The sequence below is a fragment of the Toxotes jaculatrix genome, chromosome 15, assembly GCF_017976425.1.
Source record: "Toxotes jaculatrix isolate fToxJac2 chromosome 15, fToxJac2.pri, whole genome shotgun sequence".
Lineage (NCBI taxonomy): Eukaryota > Metazoa > Chordata > Actinopteri > Toxotidae > Toxotes > Toxotes jaculatrix.
Window position 1 is genome coordinate 1,277,500 of NC_054408.1, and position 12,050 is coordinate 1,289,549.

The window sequence follows — 12,050 nt, forward strand, 5'->3', positions numbered from 1 at the left end:
CTCGCTCCATTTGTATCTGAATCTCAATGTTTTGTTCTCCAGAACAACCGACATGAACTGACTGTTACATAACAGAGAGCGAGTAGTTCAAGTGAACATCCACCCACCAACTCACTCTGCCTCACTCAGCCACAGCTGAGGCTTTAATTCCCTTTTTGGACGTAACGTGTTTGTTTTGTTGTCCTGTAATTTACTCAAGACACAGTGGAGAACAGCGTTTCATCCTCCTGCTGCTTCGTCGCTCGTCCCACTTTCCTGAAGGAAAAGTAGGACGAGGGGAAAACACCCAGAAAGATCAGTCTGGTCCTTTATCATCTCCACACACACACACACACACACACACACACACACACACACACACACACACACACACACACACACACACACAGCAGTTTTAAAGGTACCCTGTGGAGCGTCTGACCACCGGTGGCGCTATGGAGCAGCATTTTTATCTCTGTCTCCATTTTGTTAGTTGTCATACACGTGCGTGAGGACACACACTGCAAAACCTGGTACCTACATTACCCATAATGCAATTCGACTGCTGACAGGTGGGTCAGCGAATGGGGGGTGTTATTTTATTAAAAGGCCCTAATTCACTGCATATTAATCAAACATGTTTAAAATAATCTTGATGAGACTGTCTCTCTTCTGTCTCTGTCTCCTGTTGTTCCTCCAAACTCCACTTTATCAGGACTTTACAGTCACTGACTTTCATCAGGTTTCTGTTGTGATTACCACAGACTCTGAGTGTGAGCTTCAGATGATGGGAGTGCTGAGGGGCCTGTCCTGTGTCTGTCCCTGATGTCCTCATGTCCAAACACAAAGACATCACACGTGAAAACGAGCAGCGTAGCTAACCATTAGTTTCAGTATCGGCAGATTATTTTCTGTCTGTAAACTGTCCGTCCCAGTGTCTCAGAGTCGAGGTGAACGACTTCTGTTCCTGTTTATCTGATGATTGACTAACTGATCAATTGACTAATCGATAAATTGACTAATCGCTCTAGCTTTAGTGGAAACAAACCTGCGCGTGTCAGCTTAACATTTCCCATGTTCACTGTGTCCTATGTCACACACACACACACACACACACACACACACACACACACACACACACACACACACACACACTCTATAAAGAAAATCACTTTACCAGTTAAAACCACAAACATCTTTATTCCCAAAAATAAAATTCCATGACCTATCAATCAAATCTATTAATCAAATCATATTGATCATATTCCAAAAAATTGAAAAATCTTTTCCAAAGACATTTTAACCTTGTGGTGATTTGACATTCCACAGGATGAGATCTGACACTGAGCATGCTCAGATCGGTTTATCAGCTGTATCAGCTGTATTCCATCAGGCACTCACACAAAAACAAAAGCTGTGTGTGTGTGTGTGTGTGTGTGTGTGTGTGTGTGAGTGAGTGTGTGTGTGTATCTGTCTGACCCAGTGACCGGCAGACAGTCCATGGATTAGTAGTAGCCCTACAGTGGATTTGTAGGGGTGGGGTGATTATTATTTGTGTGTGTGTGTGCGTGTGCGTGTGCGTGTGTGTTGAGGGGCTCATTTCAGATTGACATCAAACTACAGATACTTTAAAGACAAAGGAATGAAAGTTAAAGTGGATTCAGTTAAACAACAGCAGAGAAAACAGAAAGGGGAGAAAAAATCACCAATATAAAAGTAAAGACAGGACGGTGAACAGACGGAGACAGAGAGAGACGGAGACAGAGAGAGAGAAACAGTGTGAGAGAGGGAGGGAAAAATCATCAGATTCAAAAATAGAAAGAAGAAAGAGGAAAAAGAGGAAGAGAGCTGCCAGGCAAAGACTCTAACAGGATTAGAAAAGGGGAGTTTCCTCAAACTGGCAACCCACCAGGCAGACTGTCAACACACACCACCCTGCTGCTGACACACACACACACACACACACACACACACACCCCGTCATCATCAAATACAACAACAAGACCCCCACCACTGACCCACATCTTTCTCTACTGTCAGCATATAACTGAATTGTCTGTGTGTGTGTGTGTGTGTGTGTGTGTGTGTGTGTGTGTGTGTGTGTGTGTGTGTGTCTGTGTCTGTGTGCATGTGTGTGTGAGTACTACCAGGGCTTCAGGGGACGGCATACTCACAAAACACCACCCACCCCCATCATACAGACACACACACAGAAACCCTGCCACACAGGCACATGAACACACATATATACATACACACACACACACACATACACACACACACACACACACACATACACACATACATATATACATACGTGATAACATGATTCTTGACACTACGTTACAGTCATCCTGAACATGTGACCTGCTGTGTGTGCAGGAGGGGAGGGGTCTGACATGAGGAAGCTTGACTTATTTATATTTATTCATTTATTATGTTTATTTTTTTTACTTGAAAACTATTTTAATAACGTGCCACATCTGCTAAAACCAGGAAAGCAAAGAGATGTTGGTCAGATCGAATGTGAACACAACGGTGCTGCTCCTGGTGCTGTTACAAGCTCCATGTCACTTACTGATCAGTCAACACACACACCACAATAACCCCCAGCACACAGCTGCAGTATCCACTACATGACAGATGTTCAATAAGTCAACGGTTTCACATCCACCTCCAACAGAAGAGCCGACACGACCACACCCACCAAAAACACCTGAGCAGGTGCAGCTGCCAGATACCACAGGCTTTACCTTCCATCTGAACAGATTTCACTTAATGCACCAGCTTTTCATCTGTCTGGGGGTGGATTTATTTGGCATTGTGCATATGTGCATATGTGTGTGTGTGTGTGTGTGTGTGTGTGTGTGTGTGTGTGTGTGTGTGTGTGTGTGTGTGTGTGAGCATATGGGAACACTTTTTATGTATGCTGGCATGTGCTTCACGGTGAATTAGGATAAGCCTGAAGGAAAGGGGTAAAAGAAAGTGTGTGTGTGTCACGGTGAAGCGGTTACAGATGTGGATGTGAGTGTGTGTGAGTGTGTGTGTGGGATGTTTGGATGCCAGGAGGATTTAAGTGGGAGACAGAGGTGTGTGTGTGTGTGTGTGTGTGTGTGTGTGTGTGTGTGTGTGTGTGTATGTGTTTGGGGTGAATCTGGCCTACATTTGCAGAGATGAGAGACTGTTCCTGTTTATTTATTCAAAGGGACTCGGCTGCTGTCAGGACAGAGTCACACTGTGCACGTCTCATTTAGAAACGTGAGATCATCTCATCTCAAACATATTCACTCCACTAACATATACAACAAAGCAGTGACATGTATGACGGTGACATGTCGTAGAGGCCAGAATAAAAACAGGTTTGGCATTTTTTGTCCACTTTAGTTTTTACACATAAAGCATCGAACGGGTGAACGACGACTCAAAGGGCGGGAAAATGGTGGCAAAGCACACAGTACGAGAATTTACACATTTTATTTTTATATTTATTTTCCTATTATGACTGAATATCGCAGACAGAGCAGCTGGGGCTGATGGGAACATCATTATTTCTGAAGGTGCAGGATGAACTGAAACTCTGACCTGCTGCAGACACAAGGAGAAAAGTCCGGGGACCATTAGGGTTCATCCTCTGGGGAACACGAATATCTGCACTAAACTCACCCAGTGTGTGTGCTGTGGGAGGAGATGCTCTGATCTGTTCAACACACTTGTGGATTCAGTGTGTGATGCGATGTCATGGCCTGCGGTCGCCATCCAATCACGGGGGTCAAGTATCAAAAGAAAAGGCCACTTCCTGCTGAGCTCAGTGATCAGGTGTCCAAGAGCAAAGTCACGACCTTGTCACAAAGATCCTCTGTGAACACTGAACGAAGTGTCACTCTCATCACAGAAGGATGGACCAAAAACATCTTTCATGTAATCATAAGACTTTGGTCCTGAATGAGAGGATGAGAGCCAAAGTTCATTCTTGACCTTGGATTTAATTAGTTTAACAACATAATTTTAACTCAAGGTCCATTTAGTCGATTTCTCCAGATGTGATCATGTGATCATCACGACCTCAGGATCACAGACCGGCAAGAGAAGACACAAGGTAGAATATATGACCACCTGGTCACATGATGGCAGCTGGACCGACCACACTGGCTGAGGGAGGCTGTGGGATGTGGACGAAAGCACGAGGGCCCTGATCACCAGCACGACTCCCATCAACAGCCAATAGATGTGCTCACTGTGCGTGACATCACAGTGAAGGAGCGGGAAACTGTAATGTGCTGCTGTGTAAATGCAGCAAAAACATCTAATGTATGGAGGGATGAAGCAGAGAGGACGCCAGCTGTCGGTCAGCTGCTGCAGTCCTTTACGGGGCGTGGTGGTGGGGCGGGGGGGGGGGGGGGGGGGGGGGGTGGGGGGTCAGGGGGGGCGGGGGATCCTTGGTTCCCCTGACAGGAAACGATCCAAACTGTTGCCTCCTGAAAACAATGAGGTGGGGAGCGGTCACTTCCTGTCTCTGTGCTGAGGAGAGGACCAGCAGCTCTGCCGTCCCTGCTCCACCTCAGCGTGTCCTTACAGAGAAACTCAGCACCGCCTGTCTTCAGCTCAGCTTCTGCTCCACAAGCTACTCCGACATTCAGTGAACTCAAACCCAAACCCTCTATCAGAAAACACACGTCTGGCTCCAGCTGGTGGGACAGAGGCCACTTCTCACTTCAGGCTTCAGTCATGCAAATCTGATGACGTCTTCAGATGAGCCACGATGGAAAAAATGTCTTTTTGGCCTTGTTGTGTCCTCATCCCTAATTCCTGTTAGCTTCATGAAATGTTTGCTATGCAGCACACCATCATTTTCTCCGTGAAGCTCACGGTGAATTTGGTTTTTAAAAAGTCAGATGAGTGAGAGGTGTCAAAGGTCACGTCTACAGATTTACCTAAAGTGACGCAAGATTCAATCATTAAATCCATAAAACATTTAAATATTATTTCAATGGCAGCAGTGTGAAGCAGAACCAGCCTGAGACACAGTGTCCTGAGCACCTGTAGCTGACGGCCTCAGTCCTCTGACCTCGTCCTGCTCCGTGTAGCTGCTCGTTCCTCAGAGAGAAACCATTAACCACTTCATTTACCACCTCATTAACTGCTTCACTCCCTGTGCATGACGCACTGACACTTCAGCCCCTCTGTGAACGCCACTTCATTACTGCAAAGAGGTTTAGGGTGAAGTTTGAGGCAGGGGTTACTGTTCAAAAGAAAACACGTTAATATGAAAGGTCATGGTCGGGGTTAGGCTGCGTCAATCAGGCTGCTTCTTTGATAGTAAACAAAAAATAATTTTACCGTCTGTCCAATCGTTTCTAAAATCATTTCTACGTAATACTGTCAGGATTTACACATTAAAGAAACGACCCTGCTGCAGTGTGTGTGTGTGTGTGTGTGTGTGTGTGTGTGTGTCTCTTTCCCAGCTGTCATTATGTTCAGGTGTGGCGGGAACACTGAGCGGATAGACCCTCCTCTGACCGAACACCCCGCTCAAAATTCCTGGGAATCCACAGCTTCCTCTGTGTGTGTGTGTGTGTGTGTGTGTGTGTGTGTGTGTGTGTGTGTGTGTGTGTGTGTGTGTGTGTGTGTGTAGTAAATGAAAAGGAAGGAAAGCAGTGAGGTAGAGGAAGTCAGGGTGGTAAACTCTGGGAGGTGTCTCTGCACCAGGCGTCCCTCACGTATCCATCCACACACATTAAAACACACTGTTCACACCTCACATCTCTCAAAGTCTGTGTGTGTGTGTGTGTGTGTGTGTGTGTGTACATCCTCTGTACAGCCCACGTCCAACAATGAACGTGTCCTACTAACATTAATCTGCTGCTGAAGACAGTCCCCAACAAACAAACCATTTCCTCCTGATGCGTTTGATAAAAGCTACAGTGAGCAGCTGTTTCAGGAAATTAATGAGCCTTTATAAAAGAAATCAAAGGTTTTTAAAGATTTAAATCCTCTGTAGGAACCAGTGACGCTGCAGCTGAGAGCCAATGACAGGACAGACACACACTGCTGGTTTTGGTCTTGTTGCAGGATTTGTTGAAAATAATAAAAATACAATTTCCAGCCTTATCTTTGACAAACATATCTCAATAAATCTGATGAGTCTTCAGCAGGACCACTCTCCATTTCCTGTCCCTCACCTGGGAAACACCTTCACATCAGACTGTAAAACCAGATCTGCTGGTTTCCTGCCAGCAAACAGACGCCGTGGACCCGATCGACTAATCAATCGTTCGTTTTAACCTTATGCAGAGAGTCACCTACAGATACAGGAACAGTCCCATCACACTAACACAGCAGTGATGAGAAATGTGTGGATCATCACACATGAAAAAAAGAAGAGATCATGGGGGACGGACGGCGGCTGGACACAATCTGAACAACAGGGATTATAAAAAATAAAAACGAGTGAAATTTACTGCAGATCTATTTTTAATCAGGATGTGTGTGAGTGAAGTGAAGCGAGATGGAGGTCAGTCAGAACAAAAGGAAAATCCTGCACATGGTTCTGATGTGAAGCACAAACATGTAATCTTATGTAATCTCTCACACACACAGAGCTCAGCTTTATACAGTGTGTATGAGTCATCCCGTGTGTGTGTGTGTGTGTGTGTGTGTGTGTGCGTGTGTGTGTGTGCGTGTGTGTGTGTGTGTCCACTGAAAAACTGCCAAACACTGCAGAAATGTGAACTGTCTGGAGCTGGGAACATGGTGGGAAGCAGGCTGCTACTGTTCTATTGGACACACACGCACGCACGCACACACACACACACACACACATTAAACCCACATAAACAGTAAAACCCACAGCAGACACACAGTGTTAATACCCAATAACCTGTGATTTTCTGCAGAGCACAGTAGAACACAGTAGAACACAGTAGAACAGAGGCGTGTTACTCTACCGACTCACAGCAGCAGGATCAGTAACAGCAGAAGAAGAACAGAAAGTAAAACAGAGAGTTCTACAGCTAAGAACAAAACTCATGAAACTTTGAAAGGAGCTGAAACGATTGGCTTCTGCTTCGGTTCTGATGGTCGATTAATCACTGAAGTCATTTTTAAGCAAAAAGGCCAAACTTCCTGTTGGCAGGCGCCTCGTTAGCGAGGATCTGCAGCTCTGCTCTGTTTTAGACTGAATATATGTGGACTGAGCCGCTGATCGGACAAAACAAGACATCAATAGTTCAATTTATTGATTAAACTGCTGATTATTTCTCAATCAATACAAATTATTAACTGAATCTATTATCTATCAAAGTGAGGTTTTAAATTGCTTCAATTTGTCCAAGCATCAGTTCAAAAGATAATTCACTCAAAAAAAAAACCAAAAACACAAACGTTTTGACTGGAATGATTAATCGATTATCAAAATAGTTTATAATAAATCACACTGATTGGTTTTAGTCTGCAAACTGATGCAGCTCTAGTTTAATTACAGACTGTGACCCATGCAGAAACATTACACACACACACACACACACACACACACACACACACACACACACACACAAGAGGCAGTGAGAGCAGGCTGACCGGTTGGTTTGGTCTGGAAATCACCTTCCTTCACACACATGCTCCTGGACTCAGGTGCTACATCAGTGTTTAAAAACCCCCCACAGCTCCCAGTGCTCTGTGCTTCCCCCGTACCACCCATCACCAGTACTACTATCTGTTATTTAGACTTATACAGTCCAAATCTTATGGGTAATGACCATTTGCAATGGATCAGTTAATCGTTCGTCTATAAAGTGTCAAAGACTGTGGAAAAAATCCATGCAACATGAGACGTGGACATGCAGAGACACAAACAATCAACTGAAATGAGACTGAGGACGTTTGTCAGCAAAGGGAACTTGACATCTCTGATTGGATATAATATTAGATCAGCAACTAACAGTTATATTTTTAACTGATTGATCTGCCGCTGATTTTCTTGATTAATCTGTCATTTGTCCTGTGAAATGTCTTGATGCCACAGCTCAGGTGACACAGTCAACTCGTTTTATCTGACCTGTCTTTATCCTGTGACTTTTATCGCACGCTTGAAATTCTTAATGGGTCCAACATGTGGGACCCAATCTGTGTTCAGACAACACGTCATATGAATGAGTTCTTTTCCCAAACAACTCAGCCCTTAGTTACAAGAAGGAGTTAGTGGGAGGAAGGTTTAAGGAAACCAGCTCCAGTTTGTGTTTCACTACATGTTGAGGCTTGTGTGGCTGCTGATACGAAACTAAGCTGAACCACAGTGTGCGTTCTCCTCTGTGTGTCTATAAACGAGTGTGTGTGTGTGTGTGTCTATAAACGAGTGTGTGTGTGTGTGTGTCTATAAACGAGTGTGTCCACCAGTGACTCATTCTGTTCTTTCACATCTAATTTCATTTCATGGGGGTTGATCACAGTTCTCGTGTCATCAGAGACGACTCCATCATCAACACTGAGGAAACAACACAACTGTTTACTACCATCAGAGCAGCGTGTTGACGGTCTGTGGAACAAAGGTGATCCTGTCCTTTCATTAACAAGAACTTAAACTGTGACACCTGAGCAGGTGAGTACAGGTGTTTATCCATGAACCCTATTCACCGTCGGGGCTGAAACTGAAACTCAGCCTCTGTGCCTCATGGTCTCCTGGTACATAAAGTGACACGAAGCGACCTGACCTAAGAATCTGTCCTCGTGTCCATCCATTAAATCATCCACACTCACATACACACTCACATCCACGCCTATGGGAAAATTACAGTGTCTTCACACCAGACCTGCATGTCCTCAGACCGTGAGAGGAGACCGGAGCACGTGGAGGAACGCCACACAAACACATGCACAGCATGCAAACTGCACATCTTTGCTAACATAACACAAAACTGAGGGTGTGTGTACAGTTTTCTGCTACAGGGACCAAAGCCAGCACCAGCCTCTGAGAAACCACTGACACAGACAAGAATCTGTCCGTTCAGAATTCATTCCCTCCGGTTTTTATTACTCAGAAACACATTTCACTGGAGACTGTCATGTAAACGCTGTGTCCTGATTATAAACATCCATCTGAGCCTAAAGAAGAACAAGACAACTACATTCCTGCTCATGAAACAGCACACACCGAGTGAGTCCGGGCTCAGCCTGCTCTCCAGGGCTGTTTACAACTCTGAATGGATTAAAAGGAAGTGGTGGGGAATTCCAGTGCAGTGCAGGCCCACTGAGCAGTCAGGTCCATGACAAACACTCTGCATCAATGTATGACCCGCTCACTTTTACTGGAAGCTGCCCCCCACCCCCCCCACCCCCCCCCCACCCCCCACCCAAATACACGCGCACACACACACACACACAGACACACACACACACACACACACACACACACACACACACACACACACACACACACACACACACACGCACACACACACGCTCCCAAATCACAGCTTTTCGGGTCCCAGCGTGACCCCGTCAGCTGGCAGCCAATTACACTCAGTGCAGGTTGTCAGGTCAACTGTACACGTGGTCCCGGTTCAAAGTTCACCAGCTGATCTCACATATGACCCACCAGGTAAACAGCCCGGGGTCGGTGGTTCAGCTCCCCGCGCGCTGCTCAGCGGACAAACGCGGAACGGAAACGCGTGCGCTGTAAACAAAGTACAACGGTCACTGAGGGAAGTATCCACGCGGCTGTAACGCGTTACTGCAGAGAGTCGTTACCGCCCAGCACCGGTTCATTTCTGAACGCTAACCCGGGAGAGATGCCACACAGATCCCTACCTGCCTCCACCGTGTCCGCCAGGTCGTGGTTGGCGGCTGTCCGGGGAAACTCCTTCAGCTTGCGGGAGCTGATGTTGAGGACGCCGCTGGCCGCAGCCTCCTCCAGCGCCCGCTCCAAGCCCCGGTTGGGAGGCAGGTTGGCGCTGCCGATGTGAGTCTGGGTCGACGGAGAAGAACCGACAGAGAGAGGAGGACGAGCCGAGTCCGGTCCCAACGTCGCCATCATGTTCCCCCTCTCCGCTGCGCGCGCGTGTGCGTGTGTCGGTTATATCCGTGAGAGAGCGAGGACAGGGTTAGATAACGTCCTGGCAAACAGCGGGACACCGACTTCCCTGGCGTGACGTGCCGCGCGTTCAGGTTCCTCCTCGGTCGTCGCCGCCGCGTCTGCCTCCCTGTCTGCGCGGTATGTCAAGTGGCAGAGAGTAAACAGGGTTGCGACATCCGGTCCACAATTTTCAAAATAAATGGCCACCAGGTTTTTGTTGTGAAGTCTTTTCCATTCTTTAAAAGTACAATTTTTGATAGCTTCTACTTGAGTGAAAGTAATAATGCCACAGTGTAGAAACACTCTGTTTTATGGATTTACTGTTCAACAAACGAAACAAACATATAATTCTAAATTGTTGTTGCAGCCATCTTTGACGACCTGTCTGTGAATGATGACCAATAACGGCTCGAAATGCTGCCAGAAAAAATGCTGCAGTTTTGTGTGTGGTAGAAACCTTCAGTTCGATTTTTTTCTGAAAAAGTCTTTGATAGACTTGAGTTTTTTTTCTCTCACGATTACAGTCAGAAATAAACCCTTAAAAATTATAGATTTTTCATTGGTTGCATTTAAACTGCTTAGCTGTGAAAGATTTGTTTTTCATTTATTTTTGTTAAACCTGGTCACACGTTTTATTTTGAAGTAACGCCCGCTTCATTTCCGGTATTCTCTGCATTTCTTTTGACTTAACGCATCTTCCTCACTGCGGCTGCGCGCTGAGCCGTGCAGCTGTGAAACAGCAGGGAAATGAGAGCATCAGAGGAAAGTGGGTGAACAGAGACACCTGCTGGACCGTACACCGCGGTTCCCTCCTCCCCTCACACACCACGAAACAAACCAGCCCTCTGGAGCTGAAATGGTCAGTCGATTAATCATTTAGTTGATCAACGGTTTTTTGTATTTTTGACATTTATAACTCAGGCTTCAGGGATTAATGATGCACATATCACAGTATTCGGACATTTTACTGAACAATCAACTGATTATTGTAGAAAATCGTTGTCAGATATGTTGAAAATGAAAAACTCACTAATAAACTGTGTCTCATTGTTTTGATTCCTGTAGAAGTTGAAGTCATTGTAAGATGCGAACACGTCAGTTTCAGTGTCAGTTTCAAACTGCTGACACTTAACAACAGTCTGAACTGAAACACTCCTGTTTCTGTAGCTGACAGTTGATAAACTGCAGCTCTGTCCGTTGTTGTATTGTAGTATTATATTAGGTAACTGATCCAATATTTGTTGAGATATTTCACTAAAAATGACAAATCTCAGTCTGGTGGCGGTGGAGGAAAACTCAGGGGATCACCAAAGTCAGAGGAACTAACCTTCTGAGGATAAATGAAGGTCTGTACCCCGTTTAACTGAGTAGCTGTTGAGATATTTCTGCCTGTAATAAAGTGGACAGAGTGACAGACCAAGACCGCCATCCACAGAGCCACATCGCCAGCACGGCTCCGAAACCAGCGGTCAACATAACGGAGATGCAGATAGAGATATCCTACCGTTTTACCCATACTCAGCTCGAGTAGGTAAATTAGTTATTGGTCTGAAAAAGCAGGAAGCGGCATGTTCAATAAAGGTTGGTCGTTTGAAGGAAACGCAGGGAGCTGTCCCAGTTTCAGCTCCACGAGCAGAGAGAGCAGCTGCTGTTTGTTTTGTTGCAGGTAAAAGCCCTTATTCACTCCCCTCCATGTAGTGTGTGTGTGTGTGCATTACAGTGAGAGAGCTCCACTGGGGAGCAGGAGTGCTGAGTCAGCTGATTACATAACAAGCCTGCATCAGCAGATATGCAGTGCTGATCACTGATTACATTATTTGTGCCAACAAACGGGTGAAGACTGTTACTGACGTAACCCACTACCCGGCCCACAGACTAACTCTGCTGGTAACCAGCGCCCTGATTCTGACGTTAAACCCAAACCAAGACACAATCGTCCAAACAGTCATTTCATTATTCAAAAAAATGTCCCCACTTTAAAAAAAGCATCACCTCATTCTCATAT

General features: G+C 45.7%; 1 protein-coding gene across 3 annotated transcripts in view; it reads right to left on the bottom strand.

Annotated features, from left to right (window-relative positions):
* Positions 1–10,175, bottom strand: part of lrch1 (leucine-rich repeats and calponin homology (CH) domain containing 1) — a 53,184-nt gene extending 43,009 nt beyond the window's left edge. For all 3 annotated transcript variants that reach the window (XM_041056735.1, XM_041056736.1, XM_041056734.1), the window contains exon 1: positions 9,781–10,175. In XM_041056735.1, coding sequence (XP_040912669.1) covers positions 9,781–10,006 — 226 coding nt within the window. In that variant the 5' untranslated portion in view covers positions 10,007–10,175. The remainder of the gene's footprint in view (positions 1–9,780) is intronic.
* Between the last annotated feature and the right edge of the window lie 1,875 nt (positions 10,176–12,050).